Raw genomic sequence first — 26,264 nt, forward strand, 5'->3', positions numbered from 1 at the left:
TAAACAAAGAGAAAAAAGAAGGACTACAAGCCTAAAACAATTATCATAAAATAAAAGAATTTTTTGAACAATTAATAAATAAAACATGTCATCAAGTTAAAATATTAGGTGTTGGAATTAATTCGTAGCGTTTTACAAGTGATGGGAAGTACTTTCATTAATGTATTTTTTAATGCTCATGTGAAATAAATAACATTCTTTCATTAAAAAACGCTACGAATTAATTCCAACACCTAATATAAACTTTAATTTGACCGGTAACAAGTAAAACAAAACAAACGTTTCGATCCCTGTTGGATCATTTTCAATGTGAACAAAAATAACAATGGAAATATCACATAGATAACATACAAATTAAAATTCGCTCTCGATGGCAGTATCAAATATAAATCTCGCTTCAATATAAAATGAAAGTTATAAAGAAGTTGTAATCGACAACAAGTATTCCTCTGGCTTGTGTATGTAGATTAAGGATGAACATGTTTCTGTTAGAAAATACGAAATATAATGTAAAATTGCCACAGGAATAAGAAATCAAAAATAATAAAAAAAATACAGAACGAGTCGCAAGTAATAAAAAGAAAGGTACAAAACGAGTCGCAAATAATAAAAATAAAAATAAAAAGACAAAAAATCTAATATTATGAGAAATGTACATAGCTTTGTTATAAGAATTATTAATGCGGGTAGAGAATGTGTGATGTACCGTCATACATTATATGTGTTTAATTTAGTCACAAGTAAATTGAAAATAAATACCTTTTATTGTATGTCGAAGTGATATGTTATCTCTTATTAGGCAATGCGATGAGATTAAATGTAATCATCCCTCTAAGATGCTCAGTGACAATGGGAAGTACAAAATATAAAGACAAGAAGATTGGAGTGGTAAATTAATAAGAAAGGGGAACATAAGAGGGAGAAAATAAAGTAGAGGGAAGAGAAAATGGGGAGAGGAGAAATGAATTTTAAGTAAAAGTGGAATAGTTTTGAGGGAGACGTATTTGTTGGCCACATTTTTTTTCTAGATGGAGATATCAAATAGATATAGAAGTTACCTCCCCTTTTTTAAATGAATTATTATATGTATATATGACTTTTAAAATACGTTTTCTCTAATTATTTTACATATAAAAGTATTAAGGTACATATATGAAAAAAAAACTAATAGTTTGAGATATCTGGCACTCATAAAACGTTGAATCTAATCGTTATCTCGTAAACTATTAATTTTTTTTATCGAAACGTACTTTAATACTTTTATAAATAGAATAACGGGATGAATTAGAGGGGATCAATTAGAATACAAAGAACACATTATACTTCAGATATATTTATTCAGATATGTACTTATTTATTTCTTTATATTATATCACGCATCTTTAATTATTGTACAACAAAGCGTAAAAATATTATCTTATATAATTCTTACACTGCGTGCATGCATGTGATTAATTTATAAGAATAAAATATACGTAACGGATTCTTCAATTATCTCCAACTTTGTTTTAATAGATAAATTCTTTGGCAATTTTTTTTCTATTTGGCTTCATGTTTGTTTATTAAAAAATAGTTATTGATATGAAATATATTGCGCCCAATTCGCGGATGCACCTCACGAACGCGACGCGCACTCCTGAGCCGCAGAAATGAATAGAAACAGAAATGAAATAAGAAAAGAATTCTTTATTTACACAAGCAAACGCAGGAATATAGAAACACAGCAAACGGAAATCAGATATTTAGGCGGAAAGCATGTCGATAGCTCTACCGCAAAGTCTGCCGATCTTATTAATCAGCTGAGTGGCTCGTTGCCGGGCAATGCAATCTTCAGTATTTCGTGAGCGGCGAACCACGGTATGGCAAGGGCGTAACACTGCTCCCCTTCTCTTAAATTGTCGTCCCGACAATTTTGGTTCTTCCAAGAACGTTGGCCTCTCAAAGGAATTCGGAGCACCCTCCGGACCAATTTCTTGCTCCCTACTGTGCTGCTACAACAGTTTTCCTGAGCTTTGGTCTCCTTGGAAGTCTCCGACTTTCCTCTCAAAGTTTATTCTTGAGGCCTTCTTCCCTTCTGGACAGGACCCCTCTTCAATTTTTCCTCGGAGGGTAGCTACTCCCTCATAGGACGAAACTCGCTCGGACATCTTTCCGTCTTCATGAAGGGAACGCCATTTTCTTCTTCTCAAAAATTTGTGCTATGAGTTTTCTGGACGCAATTAATTGGAAGATTGTGTTCTTCAGATTAGGAGACTCTCATTTTTTATAGAGTACACTGTCCTTAACTTCGAGAGAATCCTAATAGGACCAATACACCTTGGTAGAAACATCGCCGCCACTTGTTGCCATGAAGGACGTCTCACGTTCGCTTCTTTTTTTGATAAAAATAAGCAAATACAGGGATCTTTCATTTGTTCCTTACGCCAATTTTCGCAACTGCCTTCTGTAAAACCATTCTTCTAACATAACTTTCCTGCTTTGTGGCTTCTTTTAGTTCCACGTTAGCACAATAGCGGCAATAATCACTGGCGCACGGCCGCCTCGACAATCCGCGTTTTTATGAGAAAGACCTTATAATCAACCTCGAAATCGTATTGTTGTATTCTTTCCATTCAACGCGCCAATTGTCCCTCTAAGTCTTTAAACGACAACAGCCATTTAAGCGAAATGTGATCCGTCCGAAAGAAACTTACATCCATACAAATAATGATGGAAAGATTTCACTAATCGTACTAATGGCTGAAAGTTTACGCCGCGTGACGCAATAATTTCTTTCGGCTTTGCTTAATGTTTGACTGAAATATAAAATCACTCTTTCTATACCGGTTTGCTTGTATGATAGGTCCGCGCCAATTCCCTCATTTGACGCGTCTGTATCTAGAATAAATTCTCTTTCCGTTTCATGGAATGCTAATATTGGCGGAGAAGTTAAAACTCGTTTTAAATCATTAAAAGAATTTTGGTATTTCCTTTTCCAAATAAATTTAGTTTGATTTTCTGTTAGTACATAAAGCGACTTTGCCAACGAAGAGAATCTTTTTACGAATTTGCGATAATATGAGCAAAATCCAAGAAAATTCCTTAAATGTTTTTTATTTTGAGGGAATGGCCAGTCCTTCACAGTTTATTTTCTCTGGATCTGTAGCAATATCCTCTGCTGATATGATATGACCTAAATATTTAATTTTTTTATTAAAGAAAACACATTTTTTTGGATTTATTTTCAAGTTTGCTTCAAATGATGGAAAATCTTTTCTAGGTTTAACAACATTTCTTCAAAACTTTTATCAAAAATAATCACATCATCCAGATAAACTAAACAAATTTTGAAAGGTAACCTTTCAAAATCTGCTCCATTGTAAAAATGTAGCGGGACATTACAAAGATCGAAGAGCATAACTTTGAACTGCCACAATCCGTTACCAATTGAAAAAACCGTCTTTTCTTTATCTTCTAAACTTTAATTTTCCAATATTCACTTTTCAAATCTAAGATAGAAAACCAATTGTTACCTGATAATTGGTCGAGAATATCATCTATCCTTAGTAAGGGGTAAGAGTTTTTTTTATCGTAATTGTGTTAATTTTGCGATAATCCACACAGAATCTTATTGTACCGTCCTTCTTCTTAACCAGTACCACTGGCGATGTCCATGGACTGATGAATTTCTTAATTACCCTTTGTCTTTCCATTTCCACAATAATTTCATCCACCTCTTTTCTCATTTGCAAAGAGATACGACGAGGTATCTGCTTGATGGGAGAAGAATCTTTCACATTAATAACATGTTCTCCAAATTTACAATTCTCCGCAATAACATCATGAGAAAATACATCATAAAATTTGTTCAGAAAATTAGCAAAGTTTTCTTTTTCAAGGTTCCCCAAACAGCGCAAGCTCTCCTCAAAAAATCACCAAATTCGACAGAACTCCAGCAAACGCAATACTTTCTTCTTTTTTTTCTATAATTCTTTCCGCAAATACGTGAGCGCATTTAAAATCAGAAACTGTTCCGAGAAAACGCAATCAAAAACATTTTGTAAATTAAGTAATTTAAGAAAATCGATACCCAGAATACAATTATCATTTATTTCGATTATTAACATTGGTATCTCAACACAGTATTTTACAAGTCGAACTTTTACTATGATTTTGTATCTGATTGGAACCCCCTTATTCCCTCGTGGGATATTTAATATTATAATTGTCAATTTTATTTTTTCAGTTTACACGATTCAAAAACAAAATTACTATTTATAATTGAAATATCGGATTCTGTCAATCAATTCTAAGAAGACAAGGTTTATCATTAACCTTGCCTTCATAACAAAAATCTTTCACGTTATTCTTAATTCTATTTTTCCTGAAAGAACATTGATTAATATAACAGTTAGGGACAAAAATTTATATATCGGTTATTAAAACATTGTGTATTTTTGAAGATTATGCGTTTCGCGGGTTTCCATTGTGTCCAGATCCATTCTTGGAATGCCAATGTTTCATGAACTTTGCAGTCCATTTCATTAAGGCGAGAAGTAGCTTGATATTAAGCTGTTTCCTCCAGGTCATTCCTTTTTATATTATGCTACTTGTTGGAGTGGTGGGGGAAGGAAGAGAATTGTGGGTAGGGGTGGGGAGGTGGGGGAAATTGGTTAGTCTTCAATAACCGGAAGAATGGTTTCCCATATTTTATTTATGTTAGCCATTATTTCTATTTAGATTGTTAGGATGTTTTTGCATCTCTATAGCTTCTCTATACTTTCTTGGAAAGTAATGTTGGCTATTGTGGTCGTTTTGTCAAACAGTATTTGATGACCTGCTTCGATGTTGTATTCTAATAATGCTACTTGCGTAACGTGTTTTAGCCTGACATCACGTTGGTGTTCTTTTATTCATTGATCATTATCCCGGTTTCTTCAATGTATACTTGCCCATAGGAACAAGGTATTTTGTATATTCCTGCGGAACTGAGTGGAGGTCATTGATTTTTAGGATTTCTTAAGATTTATCCTACCTTTTTGGGAGATTTAAAGACAGTTCGGATATTGTGTTTGTTTAATATCCAATCCGATCTTTTGTTCCTTTGACATATGAGAGAATGGATAGGATCTTTTCGTCTAATTGTGTCAGAGACTGTTGTCTTGTTTGCATGTTTATTGATTGTTTTGATTATGTCTTTTTTGTCGTATCCGTTTTTCTATAAGACTAGTTTTAAGTGATTGAGTTCCGTCTGTAGATGTTCTTTGTCAGAGATGATGAAAGCTCTATGTACAAGTGAGTTGATTGCAGACTGTTTTTGTGTTGGGTGGTAGTGTGATTCGGCACGTAAGTATCTATCTGTGTGTATTGTACTTGGTTTTCTGTACACTTGATGGCTTAAGGTATCGTCAATTTTCTTAGAGACAAGAACATCTAGGAAGAGGAATTTTCCGTTTTCTTCTATGTCTATAATGAAATGGATGTTGCTGAGAGGAAAATAAAGAATTTATGAAGTTCGTGTCTCCATATCACATGTGTCATCTACACAACGGAACCAAACTTCTGGTTTTTTGAGTATTTTTGTCTTGAAGATTGATCAATTTCCCCCACCTCTCCATCCCAACCCACAATTCTCTTCTTTCCCTCACAATCCACTCCAACAATTAGGATAATATAAAAAAGAACGGCTCGAAGGAACAGTTCAGTATCAGGCTGCTCCTCGCCCGATGAAATGAACTGCAAGGTTCACGAAACGTTGGCATTCCAAGAATGAATCTGGACGCGGAGGAAACCCGCGGAACGCATAATTTATATAGAAAGCACCCGTGGAAGCCTCAAGAATATTGTTTATTTTTAGTAGGACAAGAATATTTTCTAAAAAAATGTTGATTAGCACAACAATTATCATAACAAATTCATGACTTATCTTTAGTGCCACCAAAGCATAAGCCATTCAAGTGATAAATATTTTTCGGGAATTCTTTTATTTCAGTCGAGCCTTCTCCGTGAAGCTCGACTATTCCTTGTTTCCCGCTTTGCCAGGACACTTCCAGAACGGAAATGTTCCTCCTTTCCACATTCCCAACATTCTTTATTATTTCTATGCTCCTCAAAATTTTTATTCTTTGGAAATCTTTTAAATTTATTTCCATTAGATTTGTTTCCTTCTTTCTCTCCACTTTTTCTTCAGTTTAATTCTTTTCCTTTTTAATAAAAATCATTTCCTTATTTTTCTTTCGAAATTTAAATTATTTTCTTTTTTATGTTGAAAATTATTTTCTTAAATCAATTTAATTGCCTTTCCTCTTTCGATTGCTATCCTTAACGTTATCTCCTCCATTTGGAGAATCCTTTTTACGAATCCGTCGAGAAGAGCGGAAACAAATTGCGCGCATGCGATTTTATCGCGAACCGAATCGGAACACTCTGGATATGCTAACTGTGATAATCTTTCTATGTCAGAACCCAAAGAGGCAATATTTTTTCCGAATTTCTGTTTTCTATTAGTAAATTACGAATAATAGTTTTGTAACGAATGCGTCTCTCCGAGACAGCGGTTTTGTTTCCTCTTCCCAACGGTTCGCGCGAGCGATGAGATTGAATTACGCGAAAAACTCGCGTAAAGGGCGTCGTAAATGTCTGGTCTCAGTTTTATGCATGCCCTCCCGCGAAGCAGCATAGGTGGATCGAAACGATCGACACTTCCAACTGAATGCGCGGACAATTCACGATGATTCACAATATTTGTGCAACTGGCGTCATTTACATCGGAGTTAAGAAAGTTGGCAGCGCTCGCAACTGGATTCATGTGATTGACAACGCTCCCGACGGAATCTGGGAAATTGACGACACTCGCGGCAGGATTGGCATGCATAATGTCATTCATGGTAACAACGGAACGATCATCGACGCGGAAGGGTGGATTATTATTAAAAACATTATTAGAGAGAGACTTAGCTGGTTTCCAGAAATTCCTCGCAGTTTTTTCTGAAGCTGCGCAATCTTTATATCCCGTTATCGCAACGTCGCCGCAAATTCTTCTTGTTGTTGCTGCTGTGTGTCCCACTGTCGCAACGTCTCCATAAATTTGGCTCTTGTACGACGTTGTTTCTCAGGCAGCTGTTGTACCTGTTATACTATTAGGTGTTGGAATTAATTCGTAGCGTTTTTTTAATGAAAGAATGTTATTTATTTCACATGAGCATTAAAAAATACATTAATGAAAGTACTTCCCATCACTTTCTACTACTTTTGACCATCTTTCGGGCAGTGAATGAATACCGCGTCGGAAGAACTGTTCATCTTTAGATGAAATCCAGGAATCGAACCATTTTGTACAATCTTCGTAAGATGTGAACTTCTGCTCGCACAAGCTATGAGCTAATGATCGAAACAAGTGGTAGTCGCTAGGTGCAATATCAGGAGAATACGGCGGGTGCGGTAGCACTTCCCATTTAAGTGTTTCCAGGTATGTTTTTACCGGTTTTGCAACGTGTGGGCGAGCATTGTCGTGCAGCAAGATGACTTTATCGTGTCTTTCGAAGTATTCCGACCGTTTTTGCTTCAATGCACGGCTCAAGCGCATCAGTTGCCGTCGGTAGAGATCTCCAGTAACGGTTTCATGCGGTTTTAGCAGTTCGTAGTATATGACACCCTTCTGATCCCACCAAATACAGAGCAAGAGCTTTGAGCCATGGATATTGGGCTTTGCCACTGATGTTGATGGTTCGCCGGGCTTAACCCATGACTTTCTGCGCTTTGGATTGTCATAATGGATCCACTTTTCGTCACCGGTAACAATCCGATGCAAAAAACCTTTTCTTTTCTGCCGTTGAAGCAGCAGTTCGCACGTGAGAAAACGTCTCTCAATATCCCTTGGTTTCAATTCATATGGGACCCAATGTCCTTCCTTCTGGATCATGCCCAAACTTTTAAGACGTTTTCCTATTGTTAAGAAGTCAACTTCCAATGACGTAAATAATTCTTTAAGTGTTTGACATGAGTTTTCATTGAGCAGTGCCTGCAAATCGTTATCTTCAAATTTTTTCGGCTGACCAGGTCGCTCCTTGTCATCCAAGTCGAAATCACCAGCTTTAAAACGTGCAAACCACTTCCTACACGTTTGCTCAGCCAGAGCATGTTCACTATACACATCCACTAAAATACGATGAGCTTCAGCTGCACTTTTGTTCATATTAAAGTAATGAAGCAAAACTCCCCGCAAAAACACTTTATCTGGCACAAATTTTGACATATTCAATGAATTATACAGTATTGTTATTTATGATTTCAAGAAAGGTTATGTACGGCAAATGACGTCCTATGATAGATGTTTACAATGTATACAGAACTATAGGTAACAACGAAATAGTGTACTGCTTGTGCCATCTCTTGTAAAACGCTACGAATTAATTCCAACACCTAATAACAGCTCGAAGTGACGGAAAAAGTTTCCTTTGAAGCGGCTCGCTGAACCGTCGTTGAACTGTTGCTCCAATTCTCGATGTGCTAACATTTTCTGTGGACTTTCCATTTGAGCTCTTTTCCTTGTAATGATTGACGAACGATCATTACACGATTCCGGCTAAGCCCTCAAAATATTGCGCCCAATTCGCGAATTCACGCTCGCGGACGCGACGCGCACTCCTGAGCCGCGGAAATGAATAGAGACAGGAATAAAATAAGAAAGGAACTCTTTATTTACACAAGCAATAACAAACACAGGAACACAGAAAACGAAAATCAGATATCCAGGTGGAAAGTACGTCTGAGCGCGTCAGCCCCACCACAAAGTTTGTCGATCTTGTTAATCAGCTGAGCGGCTCGTTGCCGGGCAACGGGACCTACTTTGTGAGCGGCGAACCACGTATTGGCATGGCAAGGGCGTAACAATATGTATAAATATCTTATATCTGTTTATATATATATATATATATATATATAAATATACATATATTGTACAAGAAGAACATCTCGAAAGTAAGTATCCCTATCGTAAATAAAAAAAACCAGTTATACAAATAGCTTGTGCATTGTAGGGTTTTTTCTTTGGACTATGTTGGCAACATTTTTGCAGTCAGAGTTGCCTTCACTGCAGCCATTGTTAACTGAATAAATTTGAATCATGGAAGCGCCAATACAAGACGTGTCCAATTGCGAATTACGTGCGGTGATTCGGTTTTTGACCGCAAAAGGTGAAAGTGCAATAAATATTCATCGTCAAGTAATTTCTGTATATGGAAAACAATGCTTGAATGTGCAAATGATTCGACGATAGCGATCAGAGATAATTAACTGACGAAAGGAAATTCATGATGAGTCTCGAAGCGGTAAGCCGTGCACGTCAACAAATACTGGCATTATCGCAGCAATTCATGTAATTGTTCAAAACAACCGTCGTCTTACGATAGATGATATTCAACACAATTTAAATAAGAATGTTAGCCGCTCATCAATTGGACGCATAATGTGATAAATTGCATTATCGTGTAAGATAGCATCTTTAGTCGTGAAATAGAGATTTTGTTTTTGTGCTTTATAACTGACAGCGTTGCGATCAATCCGCCATCGTCGCATACGATTGGCTGTGCTTTGCGATTGGTAATACTCTCACAGAATTGGCTGATTTATGTCATTAGCGTCGAAGAAAGTGGTTGTACCGATTCTCTGGCGAAATCGAGTAGTTCGTTAGAAGAGGTCGAGAAGATAAGATAATAAAAAGCCTTGATAGTGAATCTCGTGTGATCTTCGTTTGCAACATAGATAGAGTTGTACGCTTTTTCCTCCCAAGGAGTTCCTCAGAGTATCCCTCCTTCGAGTTAATCCTGACCTTTTTTTAAATGCCATAATTTCTAAAGGAAGCAACGGGCTAGTTCTCTCACTGCCTTACAGCTATTTTTCAGAAGTGGAATTATCCACCTTTGTTTCGCCGTGTTCAAGTACAAAGAGACATATTCCCTTTTGTGTCCGAGAACACCGGCGAAGGACTATATCACTGCTACAGTGATTCGAACACGAATTGGTTCCGGGAAGTCCGACCGCCATTACGGGACATTATTCTCTTAAGTGTGCGCGGCCAGACTCGTTTTTTACGCGGTTATGTCGTATAAAATATCAACGTGTGACAATGGATCGCTCGTTAGAAGCCCTTTTGTTCAACGATTTTAAGAAGAAATTAACGAACTTCGGTCTACCCGCTAAGATAATAGCTGATCAGGAAAAGTGTATCGACACTCTTGTGGATCATTATGAAAGGTTGCGTGCTGCACGAATATCACAGCTATGCTAGGATCCTCTCAAGGGAAGACGAAATACCGGCCATTATTAATTGCGCAAAGTTCGTTAGAACAGTCATTCAAGCTCACAACAGATCGCACAACAACAATTGTTACTTGCGCAGCTAATAAGAGATAGACAGATAGTTAACGTCAGATACTTCGGTGGATTTGGGACCTGGTAATGATCGTAATCCAGAAGTTAAGTGCGGTGTTTCAATCACGAAAGACAAATTCCATACATTCCAAGTAAGAAGTCCAATGGAAGAGATCACGAACGCTTCTGCAGTCCATCAATTTCCCCCAGTTGGCTATTGTTCCAGCACAGGCTGTTAGTTTTTTGGCCTCACAAATATCAATGTTTTATGATGCAGAGAATGGTGACGTGGATTGTTGGTTAGAACGTAGAGTTGCTATTATTCATGGGGTTAACGACAGTATAAAACTACTAGTTGCAATCAGCAAATTGCAGAAACTAGCAAGAAATTGATATAATAATGGACAATGAGTCCATTATGGATTCATGATTCATCTTCAAGGAAGCTCTCATCAGAAAGTTTAGGCGACAAATATTTTTTACAATGATGATGCAAAAAGCGGACGCCTTCGTTGGAATGTCTCTAAGAAAAGTTTTATGGACTATGCCGCGAAGAAGATTAAACTACTTCAACCTCTACAGTTTGAACAAAGAAATATTATCAGTTTGTTGATTGGAGGAATCAATAATTTCTCCAATAAAAGTGCTGCTATGTCGATCAATGTTGAAACAATCGATGAGTTCCTAGAGAGAATGTATCAATTGACCAACATGTGTGTGGCGACACAGAAAAAATCATCTCCTCTTCCGATGAAAAAGAAAAAAACAAAAGAGCGAGTTACGTCTGATTCACCAACGAAGAAAGCAACTCAAAATACAAATCAGATGTCTTATGTGCTTATTGTAAAGCGAAGGGTCATGTCAAAACCGACTGCTGGAAGCTAAAACGGAAGGAGAATATCTTCCCTAACACACTGATTAACAATACCGCAATCGTGGCAGCTATGAAAAAAACCGGTAAAACGGAAAACACATCGGCTAGGATAAACAACTGAAGCGCCAATGGATGTCGCATGCGTTAAGGATAAGAAAATGTCACAAATTCAAACGAACGAATTAATAGTTGAGATTAATTCCGTTAAGGGAAACAAGTGTAGTCTGCTGGCTCTTATTGACACAGCCCATTATTTATACAAAGTCCGAAAATCTTTTTCGGTCAGAATTTTCCTTATAACGTAACTAATGTTAAACATTTACGCACATTAAACGATTCGCAAATCAAAGTCATTGTCCAGAAAAAAATTAATATTCAGTTATCTGTGTTACCGGAAATGTCTACTCAAATTACATTTTAGATTATCGATAATAATAATTGGTCTACACATTTAGTGCTTAGAACAGATTTTTTGTTTCAAAATGATTTAACTATGATTTTTAAACCGATGGATAGGAAGTCTGAGGATAATTTAAAGCTGATAAACGAGAAATTGCTTCAGCGGATATAATTGAGGAAGATGATTTTCCTATTGCCCTTACAGAAGTTTTACAGAAGTAAAAACTGATTTTGGTCATAATGTTGATAAGAACGTATAATATTGTAAAAGAATCATATGATACATTGATAAAAAAGCGAGAAGAACTTGAACCGGTCTCGCTCAAAGACAATTCGATATTCGCATATGCTCCTCGGAAGTTTGCATGGACGGAACGGTTGCAGATTCGTAAAATTATAGAAGATCTGTTAAGACGCGATATTATTAAAGAAAGTTGTTCGCCGTATTGCTCACATATGTATCAGTCCGTAAGCGGAATGGAAAATTACGATTATTTGTGGATCTTCGTCTCCTGAATGATAGAGTGGTGAAACAGAAGTACACTTTTCAGAAGACTGCCTAGCGCGATTAGCTAACAAAAGCGTTTTTACACTTTTATATTTAAAAGGAAGTTTCCACGCTATTCCGATATCTGCAGAATTTACTAAGTACTTCTCTTTCGCCATGGAGTATGTGAAATTATCGTTTGCATATTCGGAATCCCCAGTAGAATTCCAGAAGCGCTTATTACGCGTCTTAGGATCGTTAACGTCAAGACGAGATATTAGTCTATGTGGACGATATTTTGATTTCGACTGAGACCATTGATGAAAACTTAAAAATTTTGTTACGCTGTTTGTATCTGCTAAAGCAATACGCTTTTGAAGTAAATTATAAGAAGTCAATTTCTAAAAAGAACAGTCGAATACTTAGGGTATATTTTTATCGATCAGGGAATTATCCCGAGCGAGCAGCATATAGAAGCCGTCAAGAAATTCCCAGTGCCTAAGAATATTCACGAGTTTCAGAGATTTCTAGGTTTAGTTAGCTTTTTCTGAAGATTTGTACCTAGATTTGTCGAGCAAAATCACTCTACTCGTTACTTAAAAAGTCCGTGACATTCGAATTCGAAACAAGCAATGTATAACAGCATTTAAACAATTAAAATCATTACTTGTTACATTTCCGGTGTTGCAGTTGTATGATCCGCGTCGTGAGATGGAATTACACACGGATGCGAGTTCAGTCGCTTTAGTGGCAATCCTTCTTCAGAAATAAGACTCAGGTTTGTGGACGGCAATTGCTTACTATAGTCAAGCGACGAACGCCACAGAAAGCCGCTATCATTCGTTTGAGCTTGAAATGCCGTGGTTAAAGCAATCAAAAGATTTCATATTTATTTATATGATGTTAAATTTACAGTGGTTACCGATACCATGCAATTGTGTATGCGATTAATAAAGCAAATTTGAATCCGCGTATTGCGCGGTGAACTATTCGTTTACAGAGTTATAACTTTAATATTCAACACCGACAAGATATTATAATAGGATGATGTATGCGGATGCTTTGAGCCACATCGTAGCTTCGATTGAAACTATTACGCTTGAAAAGGAATTACAGTATCGTCAGCTGTCAGACCCTAGACTAATTCGTGCGATCTTAGATCAACTCGAAGAATCAGAACATGACAAGTTAACGTTAGTGGAAGGAGTATACAAATAACTAGTATACAAAAAAGATGATGATAAGTCTCGCTTTTATGTACCCGACTGTATGGTAACAAATATTTTGCGTGTGTATCATGATAATAATGCTCATTGCGGAGTCGAAAAAGTAATACAGAGAATACGCAATGATTGTTGGTTCCGGTCTATCGCAAACAAGCACAGTCTTATGTAAACAATTGTCTGATATGTTTCATAGCTAACGCTTTAGTAAACGCAAAAGAAGGTGAATTACAACGTGGAGGAGAGCTTCCCATGCATACTGTACATATATCATTTTGATCCATTGATAGAATCTATCAGTGGACGTAAGCATATCACTAAGTATAGGAAAAACGTATCTATCAATACTGATTCGTTTATAAGATTTACTTGGCTTTTCCCAGTAAGAACTACAGTTCACGAGAGACTAAGTTCTCGAGAGACGATTGAAAATATAATTTCGATTTTTAATCGTTGATAATCTTTGGTAATTCCAATACATTAATATGGACTGTGAACTTCGTTCATCTCTTCTGAGTTTTCTGAATTTATTCGAAAAAGAGACATTAAACATAGATTAGTTGCTGTAGCCGCTCCTTGGGCTAATGGTTTAGTTCGAACGTGTGAACTGTTTCCTAAAGTCATCTTTACGTAAAGTGTTGATGATCAACTTAATTGGATTAATAGTTTTGGATTAAGTGTAATTCAATACACCATTAATAACATCTATTATTCCACAATAAAGTGCTCTCCATTAAAATTGCTTTTCAGATACGAAAAACGCAATTAAATTAACTACTAATTCAGTTTCTAAGTAAATTAGTGGATTCCAAACCTGTTTCTCCTAAGGAGTTCGTATCAGTATCACCGTTAAAGACTATTAGACCTAAGCGATTAATTAAGTTATTGTAAGTCTGAATATATATATATATATATATATATATATATATATATATATATATATAGGAAATCTCTTTGTTCGAGATACAGCTAACACGGACAGTTTTTGCAGATTTGGCGTACGTGCGACATGCGAATCGGAAGCTTTTAGAAGGATTCCAAGCGTCCTTAGAGGTTTTCAAAACATAAACTTGACGAAAACTAAACGAAAAACAATAAGCTAAGCCGCACGTCACACGTACACAGATCTCAACTGTTATAACGACGAACCAACTCAGATCGGTCGCAGCGCACGCGCGATCGCATGACGTAAAACACGTAATATGCGTTCATCCCAATCAAGAATCCAGATTTAGCGGGCGCGCATGGCAATAGTGTACTGCTTGGCCATCGCGCTCGAAATTGCCAATCGCCTCCCGAAACAGATGGTCACCTCAAAATTTTCAATTTTGCGAGAATCTCATAGGCGAATGCAAAGGGAAGCCTTTGTTCTTAAAAGAGCATAAAAGGCAAAACTGAGTAGCAATGATTCTCTTCTTTTCTTCGCTGTTCTCGATTAGAGTCAACGCTTCGCTACCAGTGCAACCGTCTAAGAGATGCTTCGCCGCCAGAAAACCGCCGCGTTCGATTCGCAATCGAGAATTCGCGTTAATCGAAATTCAGTCAAAACGCCGTCTCTTCAAAATTTTCTCGTTATCGCTCTCGCTCTAATTCGCTCTCGAACACTCTTTATCAAAAATGTATTATTATTTGAAGAAACATTTTTACAATGCGCCGGCTTAACTATTAATGATCTAATAATTTGTTTATTCTAACTAGATGATTATCCTAAGCCTATTTTTTGTATCAATTTTATGTTACTTATGTACCTCAGCGATAGCCACACCTTATTGTACTTTCAGTTTATGTTCAGAGATGAACATCTTTTTCAGAACGGCCGAGCCTGTAAGATAGCATCTTTAGTCGTGAAATAGAGGTTTTGTTTTCGCTCTTTGCGGCGACGTTGCGAACAATCCGCCATCGTCGCATACAATTGGTTGTGCCTTGCGATTGGCCAATACCCTCACGGGATTGGCTGACTTATGTCAGTGGCGCCGAAGAAAGTGATTGTAGTGATTCTTTCGCAAAACTGAGTAGTTCGTTACGAGAGCTCGAGAGGATAAGATAATAAAAAGCCTTGATAGTGAATCTCGTGTGATCTTCGTTTGCAACATAGATAGAGTTGTACGCTTTTTCCTCCCAAGGAGTTCCTCAGAGTATCCCTCCTTCGAGTTAATCCTGACCTTTTTTTAAACGCCATAATTTCTAAAGGAAACAACGGGCTAGTCTCATTGCCTTACAATCATAAGTTAGAATTGATCGAAACTCGAACTCGGGATCCTTTGTTCTTCACATTTGGCCACAATCTTCTTGGCTATATCGTTCTACTCTGCTCCACTATTCCATACTTATTTCGCTTTCTTATCGATACTCTTATAGATGTGCGCAAGATGGGTTCTAAAATTGCTTTCTGATGATCACAAAAAGACAAGAGCTGATGCTGTACTCAATTTTTTGAAATTTTATGAACAAGGAAGTGATTTGATTTCTCGAATAGTCACAGGAAATGAAACTTAGGTACATCATACTTCAGAAACAAAGAAACAAAGCATAATATGGAAAACTTTTAAGGAAAGCACTAGAAAAAAGTGTAAAGTTGTCCACTCTGCCGGAAAAGTCATAGCAACGATTTTCTGGGACAATACTGGTGTTTGATAGATTTTCTTGAAAGGAAAAACAATTACTGCTAAACGATACTATGACACTTTAATAAAACTGAAAGCTGCTATTAAACGAAAGAGACCAGATCGAAGAAAGTTTTTTTTTTCACAACAATGCACGTCCTCATTCAGCAAGACAAACATAGGATTTGTTACGAATGTTTTGTTGGGAAATTATTAGTCATATACCATACTCTTCAGATTTAGCACTATGTGATTTTCATCTGTTTCCTGCGCTTAAAAAACATTTGAGTGGCAAAAGTTTTGACAATGAAATCAAGGGTGAAGTGAAACCTGATTCTGATTCACAAACATGTTTTTTTATAACATTGGTATTCAAAAACTAGTATCATATTACGAAAAGTGTTTAAATATTAATAGTGATTAACGTTGAGAAGTAACTTCAGAATGAAGTTAATAAAATAAAAAAGTGATATAATTTCCTATCTTTTATTTCATTTTCCTAAGGAAGAGAAACTTACTTTTGGGATGCCCCTCGTATATATGTATAAAATTACTATGTGTTCGAGAGCGAGATAAAGCGAGAGCGTTAGAACGAAAATCTGAGCGAGAAGGTTTGAATTACAGTTCGACTTACGCGAATCTCCGATTATAAGTCGAACGCGGTGGTTTTCTGGCGGCGGAGCGTCTCACAGGCGATTGTACTTTTTGCGGAACGTTCACTTTACCGAAAAAGCGAAGAAGGAAGATCACAGCTCGATTCGGCCCTTTTATCTCCTTTGTAGCACAAAGGCTTTCTTTTTTAATCGCCTATGATATTCTAGAAAATTATAAAAATTGAGGTAACCCTCAGATTCAGATCGCGATTGGCAATTCTCGGTCGCGACGATCACGCGGTGCGTTATTGCCATGCGCGCCCGCCAAATCAGGAATCCTGATTGGGGTGTCGGTGTGTTACGCGTTTCGCGTCACGCGAGCGCGCGTGCGCTGTGACCAATCTGACTTCGATTGCCGTTTTGGCGGTTGGAATTTGCGTACGTACGATATGCGGATTGATTATATTTTGTATTGGTGAGGTGAGTCAAGTTTGTGTTTTTTGGAAGCTTCTAGAAACGTTTGAAATTTTTCTAGAAGCTTCCAATCCTCCCGTCGCACGTACACTGAATCTACAAAAACTGATTTTTAGGATGCATCTCGAACACTATGCTAAAAATGAAAAAATCTTAACATTATCCGTAACTACCATTACATTATAATTTGCTATTCATATCTCATTTTATATAATGATTAAAAGTGTTATATGTAAGATAAAGAGTGAATCTCGAAATAACTTCGAAATGATCAATGCTCTAACAGAAAAGTTTAATTACATGAATCCATAGAGGACACCTTTGTCCTTGATGATCCTATCAAGGAAGATTCAGTTAGGTTATTAGGTTAGGTCATTGAACTTTCTTAAAAGAATCACATTAAGCGCCATGAGTATCAAATACGCATCACGCTATGAAACTGTGTCCTCTGCACTCACCCAAAAATGTCACAATTAGTGGCTGCTAAATATATGAAAAAAAATCGAAATCATTCAGAAAGAAGTACAGAAGTGGGTGCAGCGATATAATGTGCCAAAAAATGTCGATGATTTACCGGAACATGGCTCGAAAATGCAAAGTGGACAAAAAAGACGATAAAAAAATAGTGAATCAGTTTTCGCGGAATCCTGGCTTAACACTGCGTCAAAGATAAGCAAAATTGAAGCAGAAAGGTTTAGATATATCGTACGAAACTATTCGAACCTATCTCAAGGCTAATAATATGAAATGGTGCAACACGGTGGTCGATCACGCTCTTATTTGACTTACTGTAATTTCGTTTCCATAATTCGTATATCGCGTGCACGCATGTGATCATTTATAAGGATAAAATTTCTTTATTTACATAAAATTGGCGAGTATAAAATTTATAAAAAGTGGACGCTTTTTAATCTCTATGTTAAAAGTTGCGAATTAAACAGAAGAAAATCTTTTTTTTCTCGAATTATTTGCGAATAATGCAACGCGTGAAAAAACGAGCGTGAGCTGAGACGGAATGATTCTGTGTCATTTTGTTTATTTGATCCCCGCAATTGCTCTTTTCTAATATAAACTATTCAAGAAATTAAACTTTTTTGATTGTAGAACTTTTTTTTTGAAAGTTTATAGTTTTATGAAAATCCCACCAAAACGTTTTTTGGGAGAAATGAAAATTGTTCAAGTATACGAAATAAAATGATGTGATGTTTGGAGTCGCTTAATCGATTCAAATAGTCCAATCATCCAATTGCTATAATCGGTGTTCGCTATTTATATTCAACTTTTCGTTACTATTCTAGTAAGGAAAGGTTAAATATGTTTCTATTCAATGGAGCAGAGTTTTGTTCCCTTCTGGACGTCACTTTTTAATGGAAAAAGGAGCGGTACTTGTAAAATGTTTCAAAACGTTAAAAACACGTTTTTCTCGAAACCTTATTTTCGAACATCGATCATCATTATTCGAAACAAGCTATTAGTCCGACTGATTTCTACTTCAAAGGTTATACTCAGAGAACATGTCATTATTGCCCGAACTATAATTAATAGCCTATGTTAATTTTTTTTATTTTTTTGAAAGCATAAATAAGAGGAAAAAATAAGCAAAATTCGAAAACTTTTTTGAAACTGTCGCATTTTGAAAATGTGCATACGATATTAATTATCCTGAGCAAGAATTACAAGTGCACTCATTAAGAAACAGCTTCATTTTTTGATTTCAGACCAACGATACCACTTACTCGTATATTATGATCGTCGTTTGACTGTGTTCGCAGAGCAGGTCTAATTTCATTGCCATGTAAATAATAAATATTACAAAAAAATATTGTTTTACATGTTTATTATATGCACTTTCTAGACTTGGATTGCTTTTTAAGTACACTTACATTTTTAAGTACACTTACATTAAAAAAATTCTCAAAAAATACGATTAAAATCGATTCTCAAACTCTTTTAAATCGATTATCTTGAATATTTTACTTATTTGTAACGATATAAAAAAATGTTTCAAATGAAAGTGAAACGGTTTCGATAGGGATGTATTTTGGCAACGTTGGTTTCATAAGTGAAGGCGTTAAAAAAGTATGAAGTTTTTTTGTAAATAATTTCACCTTTTTAAATGAAATTATATGATATATATATATTTTTTTAGATTAGATGATATGATTCTTCTAATTATTTTGCATATAAAAGTATTAAAATAGAGATATTAAAAAACTAATAGTTTATAAGACATTTTGCACTTTATTCTGACACGTTTTGATATGGAACATAAAATATCTCGTAAATTATAAATTTTTTGACAACTATCTTAATATTTTCATGTACAGAATAATAATATGAATCAATTAGTGTACAGAAAACACACAGTTGTTGTTAAAAAAAATTATGCAATGTACAATGCAACTACGTATTATATTTTTTTTATATAACTTACGTATATAGAAACTGTGTTTTCTCCGTACCAATTGATTCATTTTATTATTCTGTGCATGAAAGGCTCCTATTTTGCTGTGCGCATGCATTTAGCGGTAGGCCGAATTTTGTTATTTTTATAAATTAAACTTTCCATAACCTTATTACGAAAATTGCAAAATGATAAAAAACTTTTTGATTCACAAGGGAAATCCAGAAATATACAATAGTATCCTTGGATGTAGATGTCAATATTTTGGTAACTCCATAGAGATTTGAAAAGAAATTCCAATTCGGCGATTTTTCGACATAGACCAATTAGTTTTTGAATTTCTAAATTTTGAAAATCGGCTGCGCTTTGAGCGGCGGAGATAAATTATTCCATTAACATGCTTCGCAAGCAGTACGATTAGCTCGGATGGTTAGATATTTGCGTTGGAAATCCAAAAATGCGAGTTCGAGATTCGTCGAGAATAATTTTTTTTTTTACTTTTTTATTTATTTTTTTATTTATCCTTCGTTTATGAATTTTAATGTACAATATTATTTAATATGTTATTGAAATTTTAATAAATTCATGTGTGTACAGGGTGCGTCACCAAAATCCGGACAAATCGAACAATTCTTTGTCGTAGCAGCCTCAGAGAGCCTCTTTAATGTGTACGATTTGTATCGAAGATCCTCGGCAATTCGACGCATTGTTGGCTCGCTTACACCAACAATCGATGCTAATTTTTGCAACGATTGCCTTGGGTCATTCGAAATCAGCGTTTGAGCCCTTTCAACGACTGCAGGGATCCTCGCGGTGCGTTCTTTCGAGTGACTCTTCCTCGCTGGCATACTGGAACCTTCGTTGGACTGTTCTAAAGCCATATATTTTGCCACAACGTCATAAACAGTGGATCTCGGGTATCTAAAGGACCGAATTATTTCCGTTGCTGAGCGGCCGGCGCGAAGGTCTTCGATGATCGCGGCTCTTCGATTATACTCCGCACTTGGTTTCAACATCGCGGCCATTTTGAGAATATGACTGTTTACTAGAAGCATCAGGCTTTCTTGGACACCAATAACAATCTTTGGCGGAGGCACAGTATAGCGGAAAATTTGAATTGAAATTTGTCCGGATTTTGGTGACGCACCCTGTAATTAAATATAAAATTACGTTTTTTACACTATTACATCCATATCATCGAATGAAGAATGAATATATATTGACATATAAAAAAATTATGTGTTTCGCGGATTTCCCCGTGTCCATCCAGTCAGAAATAATAAACGACATCAAATCGACGTCGATTCCATTATTATTTCTTTGGGCAGATTCATTCTCGGAATGCCAACGTTTCATAAACCTTGCAGTCCACATCAGAGTGAGGAGCAGCCTGATATTGAGCTGTTCTTCCGAGCCATTCCCTTTATATTACGCTGCTTGTTGAAGTGGGAGGAAAAAGAGAATTGTGGGTGGAAAGGGGTGGGGGAAGACGAAATCGGTCAGTCTTCAATAACCGGGAGAATGATCTTCTGTATTTTATTTATGTTGTAGCCATTACCTCTATTTATTTAGACTGTTAGAATATTTTTGTATCACTATGGCTTTTCTATATTTTCTTGGAAAGTATGATGTAATGTTGGTCGTTTTGTCAAACAATATTTGATGTCCTGTTTCGATGTTGTGTTCTGATAATGTTGACTACGTGGCGTGTTTTAGCCTGACATCACGTTGGTGTTCTTTTATCTATAGATTGATCCGGTTTCTCCAATGTATATTTACCCACAGGAACAAAGTATTTTGTATACCTCTGAGCTGAGTGGAGGTTTTTGATCTTTAGGATTTTTTAAGATTTGCCCTATCTTTTTGAGTGATTTGAAGATAGTTCAGATATTGTGTTTGTTTAATGTTCTGCCGATCCGACCTGTTGTTTCTTAACATATGGGAGAATCGATAGGATCCTTTCGTCTGGTTGTATGTCTTGCATATTTATTGATTAGTTTGCATATTTGTTGATTTGGTTATGTCTTTTTTGTCATGTCCGTTTTTCTGTAAAACTAGTTTCAGGTGATTGAGTTCTGTCTGTAGGTGTTCTTTGTCAAAGATGATGAAAGCTCTACGTACAAATGATTGCTGACTTTTTGTGTTGGGTTTGGTGCGACTCGGTATGTAGGTATCTATTTGTGTGTATTGATTTTTTGTACACTTCATGGCCTAAGGTACTATCAGCTTTTTTAGAAATAAGAACATCTAAGAATGGAAGTTTTTCGTTTTCCTGTATGTTCATAGTGAAGTGGATATTTGAATTGATTGTTAAGGAAAATAAGAGGAATCACAATAAATTAAATTAATATAATATAAGGCTCCTCAAGATAAATTTAATATAATGGTGTAATGAGGAGAAAAGCCAATGAGAGTCACCACTAATTTTTCATGTCTAATAATATATATATTAAATTAAAATTAGAGTACAGACTAAATATTTTGTAAAATATTTAGTTCACATTTTTGTCAATCGAATGGAAATGGAGTATTGTCGAAAGTGCAATATCAGAGAGTATACACAGTGCGACAAATATGTTCCCGGACAGGGCCTGAAAATCATAATTGAAACAACAATATACATATTTTTTGGTTTTATTATTCAAAATATTCTCCTCTTCAATACACTTGTTACAGCGATTCAATAGAGATTCAAATGCATGTTCTAGCTCAGTTTGCGGAATTGCTTCTAGTGCCTGTGTAGAAGCTGATTGGATGGTCGGAATGTCATCAAAAAAGCGTCCTTTCAATTTCAATTTCAATTTTAATAATGAGAAGTCGCAAGGGACCAAATCAGGTGAATACGGTAGATAGTTTAACACAGAGACACGATTTCGAGCCAAACATTGACGGACAATCAATGAAGTGTGACTCGGTGCATTATCATGCAACAAAGACCAATTTTCTGGATCACGATATTCGGGGCGAATACGATGAATTCTGCCCATCAATCGCTTTAAAACTTCGAGATAATATGCACCAGTAATTGTTTGGCCAGTTGGAACAAACTCTTTGTGGATAATACTTTTGCTATCAAAGAATGTGATGAGCATTGTCTTGATTTTTGATAGAACTTTTCGTACTTTTTTTGCTTGTGGTGAATTTTTTGACTTCCATTCCGCACTTTGACGCTTAGTTTCTGGATCATATTGAAAGCACCAAGTTTCATCACCTGTAACAATTGATTTTAGGAAGTTTGGATTATTTTTTGCGGCTGCAACGATGTCTCTGGAATAATTGATTCTCGCTGATTTTTGATCGCTTCTTAATGTGTGTGGAACAAACTTCGCACAAACCTTCGTTTTATCCAAATCTTCATGTATAATAATATAGTTCGAATCGTTTCTCTACTGATATTTAAAGCCTCCTCCATCATTTTTAGTGATGCATTGCGATCGTTTGCAACAAAATCACATACTTTTTCGATCATTTCGAGTGTTCGAACTAAAATTGGCCGTCCTGATTTTTTGTCATCTTCAAGGGTCTCTCTGCCTTCCAAAAAACGCTTATGCCACTCAAAAACAGTTGTACGACCTAGACATTGATTGCCGTAAACTTGTTGCATCGATCGGAATGTTTCTGATGCACTTTTATCAAGTTTTGCGTTAAATTTAATCACTGCTCTTTGTTCCATATTAAAATTTCTACCTCGACCAAAATCTTGTTTAACATGAACTGTCATATCTTCGTTATATGTCAACCAAAATGAATGAAACTTTGACAGATGATAGCAAAATGTTCAATCTTTAAAATGCATGTTTGAACGCACAGATGTCGCCACTGGTTGCTGAGATGTGGTTCATGTCCGGGAACATATTTGTCGCACTGTGTATATCAAGTTAAATTTCTCGATTTTAGAAAACAACATAGAATAGAATAAAAGACGCAGCATTGGAAGATTTTTCAGCTGTGTTCTAATAAAATTTAATTAATTTTTTGAAGTCCCAAAGGCTCTAAAATGAAAGATATAATATTTTTTTTGAAATGTTTATCGAATAAATGAAATCTCCTAATACTTTAATATGTATTTGATCTACATTGTAATTTTATTCATAGTAACTTACACCTGTCAGCGAAATGAGTAAAATGTCTAAAACTCAATAGTCAACTCATAACTCACTTTAAAATATCTTTCAGAGTTCTTTATGAAATATCTTAAAGAAGAACCCTTAAAGATATCTTAAAGTTCTCTTTCGAATCGATTTAAAATAAGGAAGCATTGTTAGAGGTTAACCCTTTTTATTACAACAGTTTTTTTATATTATTGTCAAATTGCTAGTAAATTTGTTTTATGTAGAATTAGTTTCTATCATGTTGCCGTGCGATTATCTTAACTTGTAAAACTTATACAAAAAAAGAGAGAAATTGTTTCCCTACGGTTGTGCATAATCGTTTATGGTATATATTGCCGCCAATAGCATAAGCAAAATCGGAAGCTGCTTTCCTAAAAAAAAGATGGCAATTCAGGTGACGCAATTTGTATCAAATTTATTGCTATCTGGGTAAATTCTTCAATGTCGTCTGTTATATTTTGCTGAATAAACAAACTACGTGTTTTAGAAATTATCAGTTGAAATCAGATTAACGATGGTCTGTTGTGAAATTATAGAGAGATATCTTTATTGTGTGAGAATTCAGATCGAAATAATGAGTCATATGTTTTTATGATATATATCATCCTAATTATTCTGCAACAAAACAAAATAATGAATAAATAACTCATCATTCTATACAAATATTGCAATGGAATTTCAATTTATTACAGTTTAATCCTCTATTCTAATTCCTTTTTTTCATTACCCAATTATATCAATTATATTTATTCTTCGTTCGGTTAGGTGGATGTGATAAGTTAAAAGCATAAGTTTATATTTAATTATATGCAGTGGATTTATTAAAATTTCACATAACATAATTAAATAATACTGTACATTAAAATTCATAAAAAGAATAAATAAAATAAATAAATAAATAAATAAGTAAACAATTATTTACCACAGATCTAGAACTCGCACCTTTCGATTTCTAATGCGAGCACCTAACTATTGCACCTGAGCCAATCGTACTGCTTGTGAAGCATGTTAATACGAAGCATGTTTATTTGTTCGCGTTATTTTCACTTTTGACATCTTCGCTTTTTCTTTTTTTAAGGCAAAATATGTATCTATCTTATTTTAAGTGCAAAAATATTTGGCGATTTCATGTAATGCGAACAGACCTATTGGAACGGCTCATCTACGTCGCCTAAAGCGCGGCCAATTCTCAAAATTTAAAAACTCGAACAGCCTATGTGGACAGATCGTCGAACAAAATTTCTTTCCTGATCTGTAACAAAAAAATTGGCATCTAAATCCAAGGGTACTATTTCTGGGATTCCCCTTGTCAGTTTAATCCATCCTATCTACACAAGAGCGCATTATCAAAAATTGCAGGAGACCGTGTATATACATATATTAGGTGTAGTAAAAAGAAATCCATTATTTTTCCATTAGATGGCTTTAGTAATCTGTATCTCATCTACGCGTGATACAAATTACTAAAACCATCTATTGGAAAAATAATGGATTACTTTTTACTACACCTAATAGGTAAAGATCTAAATGAGTCTTACTGAATTAAAGAAGCTTTCTCAATTGATACGTATATTATGACACATCCAGATAGAACACAGAAGTTGTAAAAATATTTTACGTCTCTAAGTTTACTTATAAACAACAAATGAAATATGAGATATCATTATGATTTTATATTTTATTTGGCAGAAATTACAGCGTCCACAACAATTAGTAACAAAAAAATCAATCACATGTGCAATCTTTGCGAATTTGCAATCGCAAATTAGTCACGATTTCTCTTATCGATTAGAATTTGTATCACAATTTACTCGTAATTACGCAATCGTTTTTTGTTACTCCTATCATTCACACTTCAAACTTTGTATCTGTTCCTCGAGACACTCCGTCGATGATTCCACAAAAGTTTTATTCATAACTTTATACGCCTGCTCCATGAGCTTTGGTAAATCGTCTTTGGTCATACCCACGGTAGGAATAGGTGGTAGAACAGTAATATAACTACTTCCTGTGAAATATCAAATCTCTTTTTAGTTACATAAGTACAGTTTCATACATAAAAATATAATTATATATAAGAAAAACAATCCTTCAGTTGATACAGAGAATTATAACAGGGTCAATGCCTTCATAATTTAAACAAATCTTTATTCTGTAACCTTGATTTATAAAAAAAATTAAATAGAAGAAATGTTAATTAAAAGCAAACAAAATGGTCTCAAATTAAAGCGCGCGCGCGCGTGAGAGAGAGAGAGAGAGAGAGAGAGAGAGAGAGAGTTTATTATCAATTTAGTTTAAAATAAGTTTATTGAAATTATAATAGTCACAACGAATAGTAACTAGTTTTTTAATGACAATATTATATATATATATATATACAATATTATATTAGAAGTACAAATTAGTTCGGTCCGTTTTCCAAAAGATGGCTCCGGCTGTTGTGAATGGTTTATAGTGACAGCTGATTTTGGCGTTTTCAGAGAGGTTAGACATCTGCTAATAATATTCAGTTTATATCGCTTTGAGTTTCATACAAAAACTTTGATTTTTACGGTGCTTAAAATGTCGAATTTTATGTTAACCAAGCAGCATTTGCGGGAGGTTCTAATTTTCTGCTTTAATTGGAAGAAAAGTGCAGCTGAAGCCCATCAAATGCTTGTCAAAGTTTATGGTGACACTGCTCCAACTGATAAATCATGTAGGGAATGGTTTCGACGTTTCAAGGATGGAGATTTCAGCGTTGAA

At 35.4% G+C, this 26,264-nt stretch overlaps 1 protein-coding gene across 4 annotated transcripts in view; it reads right to left on the bottom strand.

The window, feature by feature from the left end:
- LOC105150520 (1-Acylglycerol-3-phosphate O-acyltransferase 2) overlaps positions 1-26,264 on the bottom strand; it is a 144,343-nt gene that overhangs the window by 2,108 nt on the left and 115,971 nt on the right. For 3 of the 4 annotated variants that reach the window (XM_011063660.2, XM_011063661.2, XM_011063659.2), the window contains exon 6: positions 25,180-25,527. The exons of the other annotated variant lie outside the window; for it this stretch is intronic. In XM_011063660.2, the coding sequence (XP_011061962.1) occupies positions 25,364-25,527 (164 nt within the window). In that variant the 3' untranslated portion in view covers positions 25,180-25,363. Of the gene's footprint in view, positions 1-25,179; positions 25,528-26,264 lie in introns of those variants that run through there. 4 annotated transcript variants of the gene reach the window in all.

Source organism: Acromyrmex echinatior, chromosome 3, assembly GCF_024713525.1.
Source record: "Acromyrmex echinatior isolate Ae372 chromosome 3, ASM2471352v2, whole genome shotgun sequence".
Classification (NCBI taxonomy): domain Eukaryota; kingdom Metazoa; phylum Arthropoda; class Insecta; order Hymenoptera; family Formicidae; genus Acromyrmex; species Acromyrmex echinatior.